Source organism: Gavialis gangeticus, unplaced genomic scaffold, assembly GCF_001723915.1.
Source record: "Gavialis gangeticus isolate Ggan-Ray unplaced genomic scaffold, GavGan_comp1, whole genome shotgun sequence".
Lineage (NCBI taxonomy): Eukaryota > Metazoa > Chordata > Crocodylia > Gavialidae > Gavialis > Gavialis gangeticus.
In genome coordinates, this window is record NW_017729015.1 from 15,830,248 (window position 1) to 15,850,442 (window position 20,195).

The 20,195-nt window shown below is 45.4% G+C and overlaps 1 protein-coding gene across 1 annotated transcript; it reads left to right on the plus strand.

Annotated features, from left to right (window-relative positions):
* The first annotated feature begins 10,320 nt into the window (after window positions 1-10,320).
* On the plus strand, window positions 10,321-19,626 carry LOC109294105 (bone morphogenetic protein 8A-like). The gene is made up of 6 exons (XM_019512358.1): window positions 10,321-10,578; window positions 11,017-11,165; window positions 14,605-14,799; window positions 14,879-14,958; window positions 15,438-15,548; window positions 18,957-19,626. The coding sequence occupies exons 1-6, from the start codon at window positions 10,502-10,504 to the stop codon at window positions 19,104-19,106; spliced, it is 762 nt and encodes a 253-aa protein (XP_019367903.1). The 5' UTR covers window positions 10,321-10,501; the 3' UTR covers window positions 19,107-19,626.
* Window positions 19,627-20,195: the final 569 nt, after the last annotated feature.

Consider the following 20,195-nt stretch of genomic DNA (forward strand, 5'->3'; position numbering starts at 1 on the left):
AGGGACTGCAGAGGCAGCCAGGTCCCAGCTCTACCCTGTCCAGGTGCAGCGGTGGAGGGAGGAGGGTGCTGTGCTTGTCCCTGGGAGCGTGTCCTCCCAAAGCTCTTGGTCACCTACCAGGCCAGAGGGGCAATTCCAGCCCTGCAGCTGCGTGAGAAGAGCTGCAGCCCGGCTTTCTCACACAAAGCTCTGCTTCATCCCCTCAGGGTCTCTGTCTGCCTTCCCCCCCGCATTAAAATAACTTAGCTCACGATAAACTAAAGACAGCTTGAAAAACTCAGTGAAGCGGGTCTGTCAGTCCTTCCCCTCTCAGTTATTAACTGGTAAAGACCCCGAGTCAGACCGAAGGGGAGAGCAAGGGAGAAGTCCCAAGGGGCCCAAGCACGTTGGTTCCCAGGGGGCTGCTGCTCTGTGTTTCTACAACAGACCTTCCTCACAAAGGAGGAACCTCTGTCCCCAACCTCAGCCTCCTCCCTGGGTGACAGGACCGAGCAGCAAAGTGGTGCTTCGGGTGCATGGGGCACCGGTAAAGAGCCTGGCCCAAGAAAAGGAGTCTCAGTAAGAGTCTCTCAGCTGTGATTGCCTAGGGGACATTTGATTTGTGCCATCATCCATGAGGAAAAGCATCTCTTCTCTTGCCCTAGGAATGGGAAGGCATTGAAACTGCCCTCAACGTGCTTTCTGCTGGGGACAGCCACATGCCCAGTGCACTTCGCAGCAAACGGGTGCAGAAGCTCAGAGGCAGAACTACTTCGAGTAGGAACACCCACCTAAAAGATAATCGGGACATTAAAAAAAAAAAAAAAAAGGTTTTGCCCAAATCAAGCTAATTGCTCAGGACCCTTTCTCTAGCATGGAGCCTTGAACTTTAGATGCACTTTAAGGACACAAATGGAAAAAAAGCAATCTACAAGTTTTGCAAGCAGTGCCTTTCCCATCCTTAAAAGTGTCACTGGGGCCTTTCATTCCACAGGGGCCATCCCAAAGCACTTCATAAACACGAATGCTCAAACCTTCCAGGCACACCTATTAGCAAAGGTAGTACGTGCAACTCACTCCGGGCAGTGCCGTTGGCATCAATGGGGCCATTCAGAGCAGGAAACATCATACTCAGTGTCTGCAGGAGTGGAGCCATCTCTTTATTGCAGCAAAGCAATAACCAGCGTGCAGCATAACACACTGCACTAAGGGGAGAGGAAACTTTTGGCAAAAATGCCAAACTTCTGGAAACTGCCCTAGGATCATTAATAATCCCACTACTGTTAGTCTCACACGTGCACACCAAGGCTGGATCTCAAAAGGGTTCATGCATGAACCCCTCCACCCAGCATCTTACACCATTTATTTGTTTTCAAGAGGAAATAAGAGTTGTGTCAACCCTGGTCCAGTAAGAAATCAAGGTTCCTGGTAGCCTGAAGTTTAGAAGGCTACACCAGCCATCTTCCGATACAAGCCAAGCAAGAAGAGTAGCTATTGCTGATAATTCTGTGGACTTGCCATTCAAACTTCTGCATTCAGGGATCCCTGAAGACTCCATGTGCATTGTTAAAAGGCTCAAAAACACTCCTGCAGAGGGGAATTATTATGCACAATTTTCAGACACACAAATGACTCACCAAGATCCCAGAGCAATATTCTGTAGTAGACCAAATTTAACCCTGGAGTCCTCACAAGCGGACCTTTGCTCTAGTGACTAGACAATAGCTTGGGATGCTGGCTGAATTGGCTGTAAGCTTGTGTTTAACACATCCCCAGGCTTCTCTTTGCACTAAGCTTTCATTAAAGCTGCCAGTTTGCCAATTCTTCTGAGTGACTGTACCTTAGAGGCTTTACTAAACTTTACCTATACTAGGTGGCTTTGCTTTCTCCAGTACATAATGCTAGTAATTTTATCCAAAAAATGCCTGGCGTGATCTTTGTCGTGACCCCATGTCACCATTCACACAATTATCACGTAACTATACATAGATTTACTTCTGTCATACTAGCTGTACTGTTTTTCCCCCAGTATTGAAGTTAAGTTAATCTTGGAATTGTGGACCAAGTAGCCTTTGTGCCAGTCTACAAAGGAGGCCTGTGTTCTTCAGTCCTCTGATAACTTAGTGATTTATTAAAGCAACTAGCTAGTATTTCCAATTTTCTCCTCTTCCTTCACTAAGCATACATGGAAGCACAGGAACAGGCTTAGCTGATTTCATTTGTTAAAGTATGTGGTAATCACTAGATTGTAGATCAATGTTCAAGCTTTGCATCACCATTGCTATTGCCTTATTCTTTTCCCAGAGATTGAAGCAACAACCTAAGCATTTCAGCCACTTGGAATCCTTTAAACGAGCATCCTCTGATTAGAGACGGTTTGAATAGGGATGGTCCTGCCTTGAGCAGAGGGGCTAGCTGAGATGATCTGAGCTCCCGTCCAGCCCTCTTTCTCTGTGTTTCCAGGATGCCTCGTCTTCATTGACTTTCCTTCTATACTTGACTACCTCAGTATTTCTGCTTGGTTCAGCCCTTGTAATATAGAAACTGAAAAGTTTCTTATATGCTCCAAATCTTTTACAAAGGAAGAATGCCCCTTACTTAGAAGGGGACAGGACTGTGCTGCAAGAGAAACACCCTTTTAAGATGGTTGGGGTCTAGGAGTTCTTTGCGTTGATGTCAAAGTCTGACATTTTTTAGTCACAAGCCAAAAGGAAATCCCTTGAGTTAATCAGTATATTTCAGAAATGCTATAATTAGAGGATTACACTCTGTTGGATTTGCATTCTGCATCCAGTGATTGCACACCCAGCACATGCCGGTGATTAGCAAGTCATTTATTTTTCCACTCACCACATAAAGGTGACCTCCAAAATAAACTCACTGCAGATTTCCTCGTGAGGAGGAAACAGTCTTGTTTTTTTTTAAACATTTATTTTCAGTTGTACCAGAAAAAAAAGCCAACAAAGTGCATTAAAAGGTGCTTACGGACCTGCACACATAGTGCCCATGTTAATTCTGCATACCTGTGGAAGCACACACACTCATTCAGGGGCCTGTCTCTAGACAGAAGGAAGCCCCATGAGGACCGTAGCTTGGGGAATAGTCATCATTCTCCTACTGAAGACCTTTAGTTAGATCTAGGCCTGCCCTATAAGGCTACATTGGCAAAACTATGTCTGACCATGAAGTGTGTGGAAGGGGATGGGCGGATAGACCCACCTCTAACCGTCTTGTCCAGGCCGGCAAAAGCCCCTGAATGGGTACAGCTTATGCTGGTATATGGCAGGTACTGCTTACATCATTTATGGAAGCGGTGTAAACCTGTGGGGGCCAACCTTTTTGGCAGGTGCGCTACAAATTAGCCCTGCACCCTCCCCCGGTGCCACTCCAATCCACTTCCTCCGCTTCTTTCTCTGGGTTTCCTGCCCCATCTGCTGCTCTGCTTCCTGCTCCACCTGCCACTGTGCTGCTTGTCCTCTCTGATCTACTGGAGGGCCACACATAGGCCACCTGTGGCACCCATGTCCCAACATGGTTTAAATTGTCCCAGCAAGAGAACTCCTTTGGCATCTGCACCAGGGGACCTGTCTCTGCTACACGGAACAGGTCTAGAGATTTGCTTTGTCTCTTGTTGCAGAAGGTGAAAAGAGACCATTCAGCAAAGGATTAAATTTAGTGAAAGTTTCACAATGAAAGCGATTGGAGGCGGCAGCAACTTAACAACATTTTTTTCAGCCTTGCAACTTAACAACATTCCAGAAACCGTAGACTGTTTCTGCCCTCCTGCAAACAGACGCATTATTAAGCCCACGATAAAGCTTTAGCCTCAGTGATGTCAAGCCCAGTTCTCAGGGAGTCTGAAAAGCAGAATTCAGTGTATTATCACACATGGGGCAGAAACCTGTATGCACAGGTACACGCACAGATGTGGCACATGCACATAATCCCCTCGTGAGCACCAAGAAGTCTGAGCATCAGTCAGCCACAATCTGGCCCTTGCAGAGAAATTACTTCAATCCCCGACTGTGCAAGGCCTCAAATGCAACCCAGCCTTGCTACAGTAGGAATAATCTATGCAGGTGGTTATGTAGAGAGATTTCCAGGTTAGGAAGCATCTGCCTACAGCTACTATAACATTTGTCTCATGGGTTCCTAGGCCGCAATTCCTAGCATCCACGTGCTGCTCCCACTACGTGGGCTGCTAAGGAAGGAGTACCTCTTTGGAGGCGGCACTTTTGAAGGCCAGAGGTTTGCTGATACGTGCCCAATCCCCCCTTACACTTAAAAAATAAAAAAAAATCACTATGGATCGAGATGGCTTCTCCAGAAAAGCCACATGTGTTCATTTGTTTTAGGCCATCTTAGGTTGCTGCTTCAGAGCCAATCTGAACTGTTGCAATGCACTACACTCAACTGACTTTGGAGCAAAATTGCAGCGCTGGGAAACACCCAGCTGGATTTTCACATTTAGCTGTGTCCTTGTTCCGTTACCACACAGACCTCCTTGATTTTGCCACAAGAATTCCGGCTGCCCTTGCCTGAAGGCATGTTTATAAATCAGATATGACAAATTTAAAGTATTCTGGTAAAACCTCTAATTGCAGATGTTTATACAGTTTTTCTAAGGCCTTGGTATGGATTTTATTAGTAAGTTGCTGATGCCGTTTCTGTGTTTCTTGTCTGTTGTTTCTACATAGGAGAACTCATAAGGGAACAGCCATCCCTAGGACTGTACTCATAAATAACCACAGCTGAGAGTAGAGGAAAAAAATAGAAAGGTTGCCGCTGTACATTATAATTTTCTTGATAGAAATTCAATTAAGCTAACCAGACAAGGTTGTGTTGCTGTCAGGTTTCATATATTCTAGCTCTTGTCCAAAACCAGCACACGGCAGATTTCCTGCGAACAGAGCTCTCAAAAGCAGTAACGTTTCCTCAGTTAAACACTTGATGTATTTTCATACGAGGAGCAAACATGAGAACTGCAGTGCTTTGAGTTGCAGTACTTGCTACACCCAGTCCAGAAAGCACTGCTGAGCGATGGGGCCAGTGACATGCTTAAGGTCTTCTGATGGTCAGGGGCAGAGAGATACTTGATCCCACTGGAAACCCAGCCCTCTGCTTTGAGGTACATACCATTTGTTGATCAAGGCAGGCAAGACCTCAGCCATCAGGATTTTGAATTCTTGCTTCTCCCTTCCCTAACTTGAATTCCAGCATCATTAAAAAAGCAGGGACCAGGCTGGGATCAACAATTAATGTAGTAAAACATGCGACAGGCAGCAGCAAGGCGGAGAGGGACAGAGAACAATTTTTCTGGCCTGTCACCTCGCTGGGGCTGGGGCACAGAAGGCAAATTTCATATTACCCAATGGAAATCAGCATGTACTGACGTGTGGCTGTAGCTTGGGCATCAGCAAACTTGGAGCGCAAACCTTTCAGTTGGTATCACATTGTTTCCAGAGGGCCTGTCTGCACGGAGTTATTTAGGAATAGCAACTGCTCTTTACAGTCACACCCCTCCTAAGCCATGTTTGCTATGCAGAGATCCAACTCTAGCTACTTACAAGAGATAAGTGGAGAAGGGGATTCTGCCCCCTCACCTGAGTCAGAAGGCCAGGTAGATATGCACCTTCATAGGCTAACTAAATAAGACATATATAGACAGCACAAGCTGTCTTGAGCTTAAGCTCATAGATGTTATGAAGTGCTTTGAAAGGAGGTGCAAAAAGCAGAGCATAAGGAGAGAGAAATTAGAAAATAAAAGACAAAGTGGGGGGAAGAGCAAGCAGTACGGGGGAGGGGGACCACCGGAGTCTCACTAGTTGATAGCTGTGCAGTTGAACCCTCTGAGGCAGAGGAGGACCGACCTAGACCCAACACCTCCCACTGTCTGGGCAATTAATTATATAGGGAGCTGAGGTGCCAGGCTCTGGGCTGCATGCTGAGGACCAGGCACCTAACATTTTGGGCTGCAGACACCCAACTGTTAGGCCCCCACCAAGGCCTTTTTTTGGATGAGGACGTCTTGCACATTGCTAGGACAGAGCATCTGGGGCTGGAGAGCAGAGTAAGGACAGCTTATGAGCTCCTAGCCTCCCGAGCACCGTTCAGGACTTGGTCGTGACATACGGTGTTGCTCTACTCATCTGGGGTATGGGTTGGTTTTCAGAAACCCTGAAGTTATTCCAGTGGCTTTGGAGCAAGTTTGCAGCTGTTCGCTTGGCGGTGTCCTGTTGTTTTCTTTTTTGTATGGGGAGATCAAAATGCCGGTTTCTCCTTCCCAAATGTACTCTGCAACATCCTTCCACAGCACAGCTGTCCATTGCTTGGTGCCAGGCCCACACCGCTGGAACAGGAAGTGCTCTCCACATCCGCCTGAGGGCAGCCTGGCCCGCTGCTTTTTTTAAAAATGTACCTTGTGGTGAGCCCCGAAGTTGGAAGGGAACATTTTTTTTTTAAAGACACATGGATGCCTAATTAAGATCTCAGTTCTGGAGAAGAGCACTTAGCTGCATGCTCCCCTTACATAAATGTGAGGTCCACATGCTCTTTATGTGTTCTCCATCGTCCACGGGAATTGTGTACATGACAGTACTTCATATTCGCCATCTATGGGGCTTAGGTTTTGGAGGCAGTTCAGGTGAAGTTCATAGAACCGCAGGTGTGGAAGGGATGTCAAAGGTCGTCTAGTCCAACCCCTTGCACAAAACACAGGAGGTCCTGTTCCTAACCTGACGCTCCCCCAGCCTCTGCTCCAAAGCCTCCAATAAAGTTTTCATGGTCCACCTAATCTCTCCATCGTGTTTCTTCATTACTGAGATTGCACTGCCACTGAGGGCTCTAAAACAGCTTCCTTTACATATTTAGCCAAGTCCCATTCAGTTTTGTGTCTCACATTGACATGAGAGGTTTTGGGCTGGTGAATTTATTAGCTTGTAGATGCGGATGGGTTCCAAGCTGTTATATTGAGGTGCCAGCACTATTTTAACATAAAACCTGAAAATAGCATTGATAGCAGCAGCTTTGGTTTAATGATGCATTTGATTTTTTGTAAGGAATTAAATAGCTTAAATTTTAATTCAATTAATTTTATACATGGGCACCTCATAGGAGGATCACCCACTATTGTAGAAGTGGGTTTGTTCAATATGTCTCTGTTATTTCCCAAACATTATTCTTGATTTTTAGTAAGTTTAATCATGCCCCTTAACTGTAGCCTGGGACGTTTCTGAGCAGCAATTACAGAAGAACCCTAAGTGAAACAGTATACAAGCTACATACGTAAAAATAAAGCGAGACCTCTTTTTTGGAGGATTTTGACCAAACTTCTATAGAAAACAGACACTTTCCATGAAGGCTTTTGACAAAACAAAAGTCTGCCTCCCTTCCAAAAAGCAATTTAGGGCTGGCTCAAATTAACTGTTACAAATTAATTTTAACTGATAGCAAAAGCAAAATAACAACATCACCTACAATTTATGTGACCACAGAACCAAGTGCTTGAGACTGTCCAAGATGTGGCTTCACTGCTGATCAGACAGGTCACCTGTAAGTCGCATGCAACTTCTTACTTGTGCACACAACAGCACAAGTTCAAACCCATGCACCTGGTATAAGATCAGGAAGAGGAGACTTTTGGTCTCAGCCTCATGAAAGATCTGTTATCATCATTATCCTTAATAATATTAACAACGGATATTTAAGACCAGGATTTTGTCCTGCTCTGGGCCAGGTTCATTGAGATTGTTTAATTATTTGTACAGGCAGAAGGCAAGGCAGGGTGACACTTTAAAAAGACCAAATGGTTCAGAGAGACATGAGCTTTCATAGGTGACAACCTGCTTCATCAGATGCTATGAATCTCTGAATACTTGTACGTTTGAGCGGGTCATAAATATTTGTTGTACAGGGGCAGTCTTAGAAAACTGTCATAGACAAGTCTTTAGATGGCCCAAACTTTAACTTAAAGATCCAGTGAAATAACTCTAAGGTGCATTTTAAATGAAAAGGGCCACTTCAATCTCTTATCATTGACCCTACTGACACCCAGGTGCCATGTTCTCCTGCGGTAAGTGAAGGGGTGATTCTGTCTGCTTATTATTTCAGGTTCCTAGTCTGTTCATGTTGGTTCAAACTAGGGACACCGTTGCCTCCAGAGGCTGACACAAGATGAGCCGGGCTCTTCATCTCATTCCTTGATGTTCAGAGGGCTGCGGAGCAGAGACTGGGCAGGGTCGGTGGGCCATGTCCAGGGAGCTATGCTGAGTTACACAACCTAAACACCTTGCCTGGAAAAGAGACTGAAAGACACCCTTGTCCTCCCTAGCCAGTTCTTTCTTTAAGGACAGAGCAACTGCTAATCAAAGCTGATACTAAAAAAAAAAAAACATGGGAATGACAGCTTAATGCAGCCCAGCACTTTTAGCAAATGAAACAAAAGCAAGATTGCTTAGTGGCCTAAATGTTTATCAGTTTCAGAAAGGCAAGACTTCTTTTGAGGGATATCTTGTATTGGACCAACACAGACATAGACAAGCTTTTGGGTATCACGGTACCCCTCCTCCAGCCTTGTATGACCTCGCAGTTCTTGTGCTCAAAGGCGAGCTCATTAAAGTCTAATCATTTCAGTGCATCGATTATTGCAATAAAGTTGTTAAACATGTCATTAATGAGACTAGAGCGATTTATTAATAAATGACCTTGGCACAATTTTGGGGGGAAAGGGGTTCAGAGACTCTCTGCCAGCCATAAACCTTTCCAACTCTCCTGTCCATTTTACATAGATAAACTGAGGGATTAAACAACTTCTCATCAACACACAGCAAATCACTCAAGTCCAAAGACACTTCTGCTCTTCTCCAGGGTTTTGCACTCATCTGCTGCATAAAATCAATAGCAAAATTCCCCCGTGCGCTTGGCAGAATCTTTGCAACTTTTCCTTCCAGGGATTCAAAGCTCTGCTTGGGGGTAACAGCCCTAAATCCCAGTCCTGCATAGAAACACACACTAACCTTTTAAACCTGATCTCATAACTCACAGTGGATCAGTCAAACATAATCGTGCCCTTTCATTCCATGGTCCCACGACAAGCTGTGAAATGGCTGCGTTTGTTGTGTTAAGAACCCAAAGATTTCTCTGCTTCCACATGCCAGAGCAAAGCCTCCCCTCTCGGCATTTAAGTGGCACCATAATGGTCATATGGAGAAAATCAAATTGTGCGCAAGGTTTTAGAAGTCAGTTTGTAAACCAACCTAAAGATGTTTGTCAGCTGCAGAAATAACACAAACACTCCCAATCCAGATTCAATAGATCTTCCTCACATCAGTTGCCCCAGTTAAGAAAGGAAATATTCCTTCTGAAACCACGGCCAGAATTAAACCTCAAACTGGCAGCTTTGTTGGGGCTCCCAGCATGATGCAGGGAGAGTCAAAACCATTAAAAGACTCTACACAGTGCAGCATTTTTCCAAAGAGATTTCCAGGCCTTTGCTTGTGCTTTTTTTAAAAATAAGCAACAGGAAGGAAGGGACAGGCACCAGGAAAAGACATGCATGCAGATCTAGACTTTCTCCCTGGAGAAATTAAAAAGCAAGCAAGATGTTCATCCCTTCCTGTACCACTCTCACCCAGCACTGTGCACCAAACAGCTCTCAAAGTACTGTGCAAAGGAGAGGTTACTGGCTTTTATGTTATAGGTAGGGACATAGAGGCACAGAGCAGAGAAGCAAGTCTCTCAGGGTCACCCAGGCAGCCAGCAGTGGAGCTAGGAATATAGTTCTAGTCTCCCGAGTCCCTGAGCAGTCTCAATCCACTGGGTAATACTGCCTCTCTTATATACACTGCATTTTAAAACTTGCAGTATTGCCAACACCAGCTCTTCAAAACCCAGCTCTGTATCCCAGAAATCATGAGGTTACATGCGCACACACATTTTTCTGCTTCTGTGAGCTTTAGAATACACTCGGGTCACATTCCCAAGCTTCTTTTTTTTTTGTCCACAGCCAGGAGGGCTGGGACTTGTCTCTCCTTCCTCATTTTTTTAAAAGTGAAATTGAGATTCTTAGATGATTGTTAAAATCTAGGGCTTTAAGAAAAAAGGGAAGGCTTGGAGTCAAGTTGTGGACGTTAGCAATTGTGGAAATTGAGGAACACTCAGCATTGTATTCCACAAAATAAGCTGGCACATAACAAATGGTGGCAGTAGCTGAAAGTTAAGAGCGGGTCCACAATACAAGCAATCTAATGAAGTCCTGTAAAAAGCAGAAAAATCAGTGAGATGTACGACCAAGTACAGGGGAGCCACATTAAAACTCAAAGCAACTCATCCGACATGACTTTTACTTGATTATGGCTGGTAATACAAATGATGCAAAGTGTTTATCATTTTCTAATTGTGTTTTCCAGTTGAACATGACAGAGACATCTTCTACCAGAAGCCTTACTGGAAGGAGTTTAGATTTGACCTAACTCAAATTCCTGCAGGGGAGTCTGTGACAGCTGCCGAATTCCGAATATACAAGATGAGAAGTATCACTCGGCACGCCAACAAAACCCTCCACATCAGCATTTATGAGATCGTGAAGGAGCACTCCAACAGGTGCCATGAGACAGGGGAAAACCAACAGATCTTTATAGGATGCCAGAAACAGCTTATACAACTACTGAACTGCTAGTTTAGTGCCACTTTTTCACTTCCAAGCATTCAGTTTACCAACAAACCTATATACGTGTTTTCTTATCTTAGAGGTGATAAGGCCAAAAAATAAATGATTCCCCCATATTTCGTTGAGTAATACATCTCTCCCAGGGGGACCAATGGCACCTCTCAGCTTTTTCACTGTTTAAAGTGAGTGAGCATGTTTTTTCAAGGCAAACAACAGGAATTATAGTGCTTATTAACAGTATTTGTAGCATCACAACTCCTCCTTATAGCCCAGGACCCCACTGGTAGGCACTGCTTTATCACAAATCGGCTGCATGCTAAGCACAGGCGGTTTCAGTTGTGCCTCTTGTCTGTTTTCTCCTGTTCCTGTAGGGATTCTGACTTGTTCCTACTAGACCTCCAGGACCTCCGAGCAGGAGTTGAGGGCTGGCTGGTTTTTGATGTCACAGCTGCCAGTAATCACTGGCTAGTAGACCGCAAATACAACCTGGGACTGCGACTTTATGTGGAGACAGATGATGGTAAGGCTGAGTCGGACACTTAGCAGATTTAAAGTTCATGCTAGCTTTTATAAAAACACATAGCTCTGGGTGTGACAAGCTCATTGCAAACAGACTTAAGGAGAATATCCACTTTAAAGCTTGAATGTCTACTTCTTGAGGCATCAGTGCTACTGCAATTCTTCTACCATGCTCTCACTGTAGCTTATAGACTTAAGGTAGTCCTTACCTGTGGGGATTCTGGGATCCGTTTCTGTGGATTAGCCCATCTTTTTGCCAATGGATAAAATCCAGTCCAGGTTTTGCCTCCAAAACTGTGCTCCAGAAATGGTCCTTGAGGAATGGAGAATGTATCCTCTCTCCCTGAACAGTACTTTGTCCAGCAGTTCTTTCTCTGCCACCCTGCTAGACTGTAGCATGTGAAACCATGTCCTCACTCCTTCTCTGAGAGCTGCAGGGTTGTGTGGAGGGGAGCAGCTCCAAACCCCAGCTCTGAACAGCATGGACTAGCTGCACAGGTGAGAAAAATCAGTGACCTCTGTGGGACCCTGCCAGCCTGAGAAGTGGCTCCAGGTTTTCCCAATCAGTCTGAAGTCTTGCAAGGGTTCCCTTTTTTCCTTTGTAACTTGGCCCCCTTAGCACTAAACCAGCACAGGCACTCAGCCAGCTCCTAGACATGGCTGATGCTTGCAGTGATGTCCCTGCAGTGACATGTATTACTGAAACCATGCTGCTATGAGGGTAGCCTGTGCCTGACCCCTGCAGCCGTGAACAATAGGCTTCCCTCTCTCCCTCTATGCAAATGGATCCTTTTCCCCATGTCAGTCTGAGATGATCCCTGCCAGCCAATGCAAGAGATGACCTGTGAAGAGAGAGAATTCCCCTCTGTGCCTTCTGGTTCCCATGCGAGATGGTTAGCACCTGGCTAGTCACTCATGATCCATTAGATATGGCTATAGGGTTATTAGGGCTAACTGGTCTGCTTTCTGTTGCTACCAGTACATGCTGATTTTATTCATGCTTTGCTGATGGAAGTCCAGTACCAAATGAGGTCTCATAAGTTTTGCCATCCTCTAAGGGTGGGAAAACAAAATGTTTGGAGCAGTTTAGATGTAATCAGCAATGGAAATACAAAGAAAACCCCTTTTTCTCCAACTGATTGGAAGTTTAGGGATGAAAATATGTCTATCAGGACTTCCTCAGAATTGTCGTGCTCAGTCCCAGGTCTGTAAAGCACAGCCATAAATCCTATCCTGACTCACTGAAGGCAACAAGCCTTTGCAAATGTCTCATATGTTACCTGGTCCCTTGAAACCATCATGCTTTGCACACCTTGCTGGGGTCATCTGACCCCAGTCTTTTTTCTTTCCTGCCTAAGATCAGGGGGGGCTGGACCTGATGGTCTCATGAAGTCCCTTCTGGCCCCTAACTTCTATGAATCAGTGGAGAGAGGGGGGATTTACTTAAGTGATTTAAGAGCCTGCATGCCACTGACACTCCCCACGAGAGGCAGGGCATGCTTACATGGCAGATACTGGGAGCAGGGTAGTCACAGCAACACTAGGACTCAGTACAGGCTAATTTGCCCTGCCAGGGAGCTGGGTAAATTGTCCCCACGTGCTGCATTCTGTCATGACTAGGTGGCTTGCAGTACCTGAGCAAGCTCCTTGAAAGGTGTCTGGGATGTTTACCCTATTCATAGATTCACAGATGGCAAGGGGCCAGAAGGGACCTCAGAAGATCATCGGGTCCAGCCCCCTGCACCAAGCAGGAAAGATAACGGGGGGTGAGGTGACCCCAGCAAGGTGACTGTCTAGTCTCCTCTTGAAGATTTCCAGGGTAGGTGATTGCACCACCTCTGGAGGGAGCTTATTCCACAGTCTGGACACCCTGACTGTGAAGATTTTCCTAATGTTGAGCCTGAACTGATCTTCCAGGAGTTTGTGGCCGTTACTCTTGGTTTTCCCCTCAGATGCCCTGGTAAATAGTTGCTCACCAAGCCCTTGATTTACTCCCCTAGTGTAGCAGTAAGCTGCTACCAGGTCCCCTCTCAGCCTTCTTCTCGTAAAGCTGAAGAGTCCCAGATCCCTCAGCCTTTCCTCATATGGCTTGCTGTGTAAGACTCAGATCATACGGGTGGCTTTTCTTTGAACCCTCTCAGGCTTGTCCATGTCCTTGTTAAAGTGCGGTGCCCAGAACTGGATGCAGTACTCCTGCTGTGGTCTCACCAGTGCGAAGTTGCGTGAAAGAATCACCTCCTTGGCTTTGCTGGAGAGGCATCGATTGATGCATGCCACAGTATTATTTGCCCTGCTGGCTACAGCATCACGCTGCTGGTTCATATTCATACTGTGGTCTCTTATTACCTCCAGGACCCTTTCATTTGTGGTTCTAGTCAGTTTGGTGCCACCAAGCCTGTGGGTGTTTTAGGAGTTGCTCGTCCCGAGGTGGAGACTTTACATTTCTCAGTGCTGAACTTCATCATGTTCCGATCTGCCCAAATTGCCAGGCTGACTAGGTCCACCTGTATCTGCAGCCTATCTTCAAGCATGACCACACTCTCCTGTAACTTGGTGTCATCCATGAACTTGGCCAGTGAGTTCTTCACCCCCACATTCAAATCATTCATAAAAATGTTGCAGTCTGCAATGTATCCCAGGCTCTGGCTGTTCATATTTGGAAGAAACACACGTGCCTATTGACTGAATGTATTTTGCCTGTCCAACCATTTTGCCACTGTTGTCCCCTGGGCTGGATCCAGGAGTGGTGAATGCACACGCTAGCTGAGGTTGTTCGGAAACACAAAGAAAGTAGCATCAGTCTTATGAAAAAAGCCTGAACAACTTGAAACCATTTAAACAACTCCATTTTTTTCCCTAACATTAGGATCTCTCTTGTTCTCTTGTCTCTTCTTTTCCCTCTTCAACCTTTCCCACATCTACTAATCTTCCTCTGCTGAACTGTGATTACACTAATTCTTCTGGTCTTCCTAGGAGGAAAAAAAAATTCACTCACAGAGCATGATCACCAATTTGACTGTGACAGGTGGCATCTCTTTAAGACACAAGATAGAGGCAGGTAGAGCTGTCAAGCACAGGCTCTGTTGTTGAAGGATCCCAGTCATCTAGCTTGGCTCTGGGAAAGGAGCCTATTGGCACATCAGGAGCTGCTCTATTTTGATTATGAAACATACACTGTGAAGACGACAGTGGGCAGGGGAGGAAACTGTGGAAGGGAGCAAGCTGCAGGGCAAATTATAGAACAAAAGGAGCAGAACAGATGTAAGATGATGACTTCAGAGGGGAAAAAAAAGGAGCTTTTTGGGGGGGGGGGGGTTACATTTAAAAAGTGCTTGCCTGCTTTATTTTTCTTCCCCTGTAACTGGATAGAGCTCCTCTCTCAGCCTCTTGTGAGGCTGCTGCAGAACCAATGTGTCCTCTGTGCTTTCTGACTTCCACAGGGCAGAGTGTTGACCCGAGTTTAGCAGGACTTCTGGGTTGCCGTGGTCCACGATCCAAGCAGCCCTTCATGGTCACCTTTTTTCGAGCAACCCAAAACCCAACCCGAGTCACTCGGGCAGTCAAGCAACTCAGGAAGAGGCAGCCCAAGAAAACGAATGACTTGCCGCACCCAAACAGGCTTCCTGGGATCTTTGGTAAGAGCCTGGGGACATTGAAATGGACCTAGTCAGAGATAACAGGCTGCATATACTCACACCCATTTTATTTTTCTAGATGACATTCATGTCACCGAAGGCAGACAGGTGTGCAGAAGGCATGAGCTCTATGTCAGCTTTCAGGACCTTGGATGGCTGGTAATTCCCCCCAACTCCCTTCTACACCCCCACAACCTTCAATTTTGCTTCAGTAATAAAATTCATACAGAAGAAAATTAAATGCAAAAAAAGAAAAAGAAAAAAAAGTAGCCTGTTTTTGGGCTTTCCAACACAGTCTTTCATGAACATAAGGCAATTTATAACTTATTAACTGTGCATCCCGTTGGTCTGGCCAGAGAGCATCAACAGGAACTCCCTTTAAGATCATTGGTATTATTAAGGGAAACGTGAACTGATGCAGCCTAAAACCCCATCGGTGACCCTGAACCTGAAATCAGTTGAATGACTCTTTGCACAGTACAAAAAAGTCAAAATAAACCATAGTTCTTGGCATTTTCCCTAGCCACACTATGGGTCAAACTAATGGATTGTTTTTGCAGATGCAGGAAAAATGAACGAATGAGTGTAGTAGGTGAAAAGAACGCTGCTTAATTAGAGTAAAATCTTTCTTCTCACAGGACTGGGTGATCGCACCACAAGGGTACTCTGCCTACTACTGTGAAGGAGAATGTGCCTTCCCTTTGGACTCCTGCATGAATGCCACCAATCACGCCATCCTGCAGTCACTAGTCAGTAGTTTATTAATGCATGCACACATTAATAGCTTGTAGTGAAAGGAACTGCTTTGCAGAGGATTATTAGCATTTGGAGTGGCCTTCATCTACTGAGAGAAGTATACATCAGGTCACTGCAGGGGGCAGGTGACGGGAGAAAGTGCAGTGTTAGGTCTGTAAGATAGATAGGAATCTTTCTGTAACCCCAAGTGAGAGGTTACATTTGTTTAAAAGTTTTGAGGAAGTTCTCTAAAATGCATGGCTCAGACTTCAGAGTTTGAGAGCACTTGCCAGGGGTTTAAGTCAGACCTATCTTCCAAGAACGAGAAGCAACATTGTTTGGGTGGTTGCAGCCCAATCTTTCTGCTGATCCCTCAATCTGCCCTTTCTAGACCATTCCCAGCCAGATTCAAATTAATGTGGCAAAGCAGCTTATTTGATCAACGCCAGCAACGCGCATTGCAAATTAACAGCTGCTATAACATTAGAAAAGGGTTTGCATTACAGCCTCTTGGTTTCCCTCAGTTGTTTTAAAGCTTAGTCGTTTCAGCTGAAAGCTTCCCTGTCTGAGGTCTGCTAACAGGGATGGAAAACGCATCATATTCTTCTGAGACTATTTCTTTTCCCTCTTCTCAATTAACTTAATAAAGACCTGACGCTGACAAGCAGGGAACTAGTCCTCAGTGAGGTGCTTCGCCTTTGCTGAACTGCAAATAGCTGTGTGAGATTTATAGGCATATCAATGGTTCTCAACCTTTTTAGACTCAAAGCACCCCTCGAGAGACTTGAGGTACCCCTCAGACAGTGTCAGCTCTTAGCTTTCATTCATTTTTTTTACTATAGAAAAAATACCAGAGCCATTCTTCTGTTGCAAAGAATTGTGCCAAAACAGGTCAGAATGGTTTTAACACTATGGATCCCTACTTGAAATCTCTTGATTTATCTGGTGAATCATGTTTGCATGCCTAACAGTGCTAACATTGTGTGGCAGCTCATAACACCCTTGCAAGGGTCTCAAGGAACCCCAGGGTGTCATGGCACCCTAGTTGAGAATCACTGATATGCATATACAGGCAGTCCTCGGACACAATTGGTTCCTGAAAACTTGTTTTTTTTAAGTCGAAACGTTGTAACTCAGAACCAATCCTAAGAAACAACGTTATAAATGGTGGATTGGTTCCTGAGCCAAGGCCCAATACCCTATTTTCACCAAAAATACCCCAGAATTTTGTACTCGATCAATTATAGATGAGTAATATAGCTACATTACTGTATTTCTATTGTAAATAGCAATCATATTGATTTGGAAGGACTTCTTTGAGGTGACTTTGCTGGACGTGTTGAAGGGCTCTTGGCTGGACTTTTTGAAGGGTTCCTGGCTGGAGTCTTCTCAAGAGTCTTGGCTGCAGGTTTTTCTGGAGTCTCGCTGGCTTTCTTAAAGAAAGCGTCCAAGGAAGTTTGGACAGATGTTCTCCAGGGAGACGAGCGATGCAATGAACTTGTTCACTGGCATGGTGTTGCATTGGATCAAGCGTTGTAAAGTTGAAACTGACCTCAGAAAGTTGAAACAGGGTGTCAATTTATAAATGTTGTAAGTGTGAAACGCTGTAAGTTGAGGACTGCCTGCACACACACACATTTTTCCTAATTGCTTAGAGGCAGCATGTGGATGTCAGAAATCTATTGGGGCACGTAATGAATCCCTGTGCCTCAAAAACCAAGCACTTGAGTCAGAAGGCTTCAAATAGGGAAGGTTTTCTAATGCAGCCATCTCCCAAACTCACGACGCATGGCAAGAGATGCTTTAAACTTCTGGAAGTTCCTGCCTTGTGAGTGCTTGATTTCTCAACCTTAGGAACTGTGTTGACTCTAGCGTTAGCATTTAATTGCATGGAGCCTAGATTAATTTCTCCTCTTCATTCATCTGCACTAGAGCAGGTTTGTGCTACAAAACCCTTGAAGCTGTCGGTTGTTGTTTAATGTTTCTGTGATGGCAGCGCCCAGAAGCCCCTATGGAGAGAAAAACCTCACTGTGCGAACACCCAGGAAGACGGGGGATGAAATTCTGGCCCTAGAGAAATCAATGGCAGCTCTGGCATCCTTTTCAGTGGGACCAGAATTTCATCTGTGGCTCCTGCACTGCGAGTTCTGAGTGGGCCTTCTGTTCTGCTCTTTGCCTTTAATAAATTTAAGTCTGTTCCTATCTTCCAAAATGACCACCACTGACACTTGCAGGAGCCCAACAAGTCTGGCCGTGTGTGAATCACACTGCTGTCACTGGTCTCCAAGCCTGGGCCATCAGATTGTGGACAAATGAAAGAAAGAAACCAATCTGCAGGTGGATGGAAAACAAATTTACAGCCTGTAGGCATACACCAGCAGATCTATGGTAGCTTCTCAGTCTGTTTGCTCCAATTCTGCAGTAAAAGGAAGCTAACCCAGGCCAGCCTGGAATCAAAAAGCTGCAAAATTACTGAAACAGTTACAGTAGTTCAACCTGAAAAAAAGGGTAATCCCCTTCTTCCTACTGCCCCCCCCCCTTCTAAATTTGATTTAACTGTTTCATGTGTCCTCTCCCTAGTGATGTGAATGGCATCTTGTTTTAAGGGGCAAACAGAACTGGAAGTGAGAAAGATCAAACCCCACCCCCCCAGCCATCTATCCTGAACCAGTGGGACTGGATAGAAAAACATCCAATTTCTGAAATGGGAGGTTCTGACTTGCCCTGAAATAAATGAGTTGCACATGTCTGGCAGGTCCACAGAGAGGAACAATTGTGTGCACTTAATGACTTACAAGCTCCTAGGCTTACGTCTCGGGGAGAGGTCCTGAAAGAATTCTTTGTCAACTTTACTGCCAGAAGAATGAGTCAAGCCACTGTCCCCTTAAGAAGGGGTAAAGTAAGGCACCCACAATGTTTTTGCCCAGCACTGATTTTCCATTTTGACACCAGGTGACGCCTGGAGAGGCTCACTACTGCGGTGTCTCCCCAGAGCAGCCGTAACGAAAATCCTTTATTCCTTAGACATGGGCAACAAAGCCCGAAGTGCAGCATAACGGCTGCAGTTGCTCACCTGCGTTATTCTCTCCCCAAGGTCAGTATATGTTGTGACAAAGGCACTGCACAGAAATGCAAGTTTAGTTGAGGGGCTGCCCGGCAGGGGCGGCACCAGGAGAAGGCGTCCAATATAAACGGCAGTGAGCCCTGCCAAAAGTTTAGAATAAATATTTTTACGAAAGCTGAAAATAATCTCCCCATTCAAGCGGCGCCTTTCCCAGGTAAGAGCTGTTCTCTTTGAAGTATTCTTTCTTCACTAAAAGCCAACACTGCGTGTTTACCTCGAGCAGGCTAGTTGCTTGCTGCTGTTGGGTTCCCACCCTGCTATGGGGAGGCCAGTCACCCTTCCGTGCTTGGTTCCTCAGGTCCATCTGATGAAGCCTGAAGCCGTCCCCAAGGCTTGCTGTGCTCCCACCAAGCTCAGTGCGACCTCCGTCCTCTACTATGACAGCAACAACAACGTGATCCTCAAGAAGCACCGAAACATGGTTGTGAAATCATGCGGCTGCCACTGACACCCCAAGAATATATGTTCACTGTTTGCCTGGGAAGCCAGGGTCAGACTCCTACCTACCTGTTGCCAAAGTTCATAAAAGGGGGAGGACAAAAACCCTTGGATGTAAATAATACAAATCTCCTATTATCTTGCCCTAGTTCATGAGACTTTATATAGAGAGAGAATTTATGGCTGGTTAAGTATCTGTTGCGTTTGCAGCTAATGGTTTTTCTTCTAGAGCTGTGGACTAGCTGGCTCCTGTGTTGTTAATTACTGCTGGAAGCAGTTTAGACTGCAGAATCAGGGCAAGGGGGGAACAGCACTTGGGCTGCTCCCAAATCTATCAGCATCTATCCACTAACACGGTTTTAACTGGCGCTTATAGTTCCCCTAAAAGAAAACTCTCACCCAATTTAAGTAGCTGGCTGCCTAACCCCTGTCCTGTTTACTTAGGGCTTAAAACTTCAGCCAGTTGGGGGGGGGGAGGGGGATTACTGAGAGAGGACACTGTTATAAAATAAACACCTAGTTTGGAAAGTTGATACTTGTTTCCCTTGCTGTTTATTTTCAGTCACTGTCACAACACAGCCGCATTCACTTCCAATGACAGGATTTCTCAGCAAAAAGCTATCAAGCAAGGCCTGGTACTGGCTTTGAACTCTCCCCCTCCCATTATTCTGGGACGCCTTCAGCTCAGTTTGTGTTCTCACTGGGCAACCACTTAGAGCAACACTTCAGCTTTCCAGAAAAAGGATGAACTAAGGAAGAGACATCCCTTTTCCCCTGGATCTATACAGCAGCATTAGAGTTGCACAGGCATTTCAAGGCAAGTCCGACCCCTGCGGCCTCATCTAAACACAGCTTTTGCACCAAGATAATTCATTTGGTTAGAGGGTCTAGGTTTGGGAGTGAAGGAAGATTTTTAACCAACGATGATTTCTAGCAATGGTGATATACGTATCAATCTTTTTGGCAGATCAAACTAAATTTTGAAAAATTCATCAGTCCAATATAATTCAGTATCAATGATAATTTCCAAGGTTTATCAGTGAAAGCAATCCATTAGTCACAGCTGTAGGTATGAACCCTTCACAGCCACAGCCTCTCA

Coding starts and splice junctions, on each gene's coding strand:
- LOC109294105 (XM_019512358.1), top strand. CDS start 10,502: ATGAGAAGTATCACTCGGCACGCCAACAAAACCCTCCACATCAGCATT. Junction 11,166..14,604: donor TTATGTGGAGACAGATGATG/GTAAGGCTGAGT, acceptor TGACTTCCACAG/GGCAGAGTGTTGACCCGAGT. Junction 15,549..18,956: donor ACGCCATCCTGCAGTCACTA/GTCAGTAGTTTA, acceptor TTGGTTCCTCAG/GTCCATCTGATGAAGCCTGA.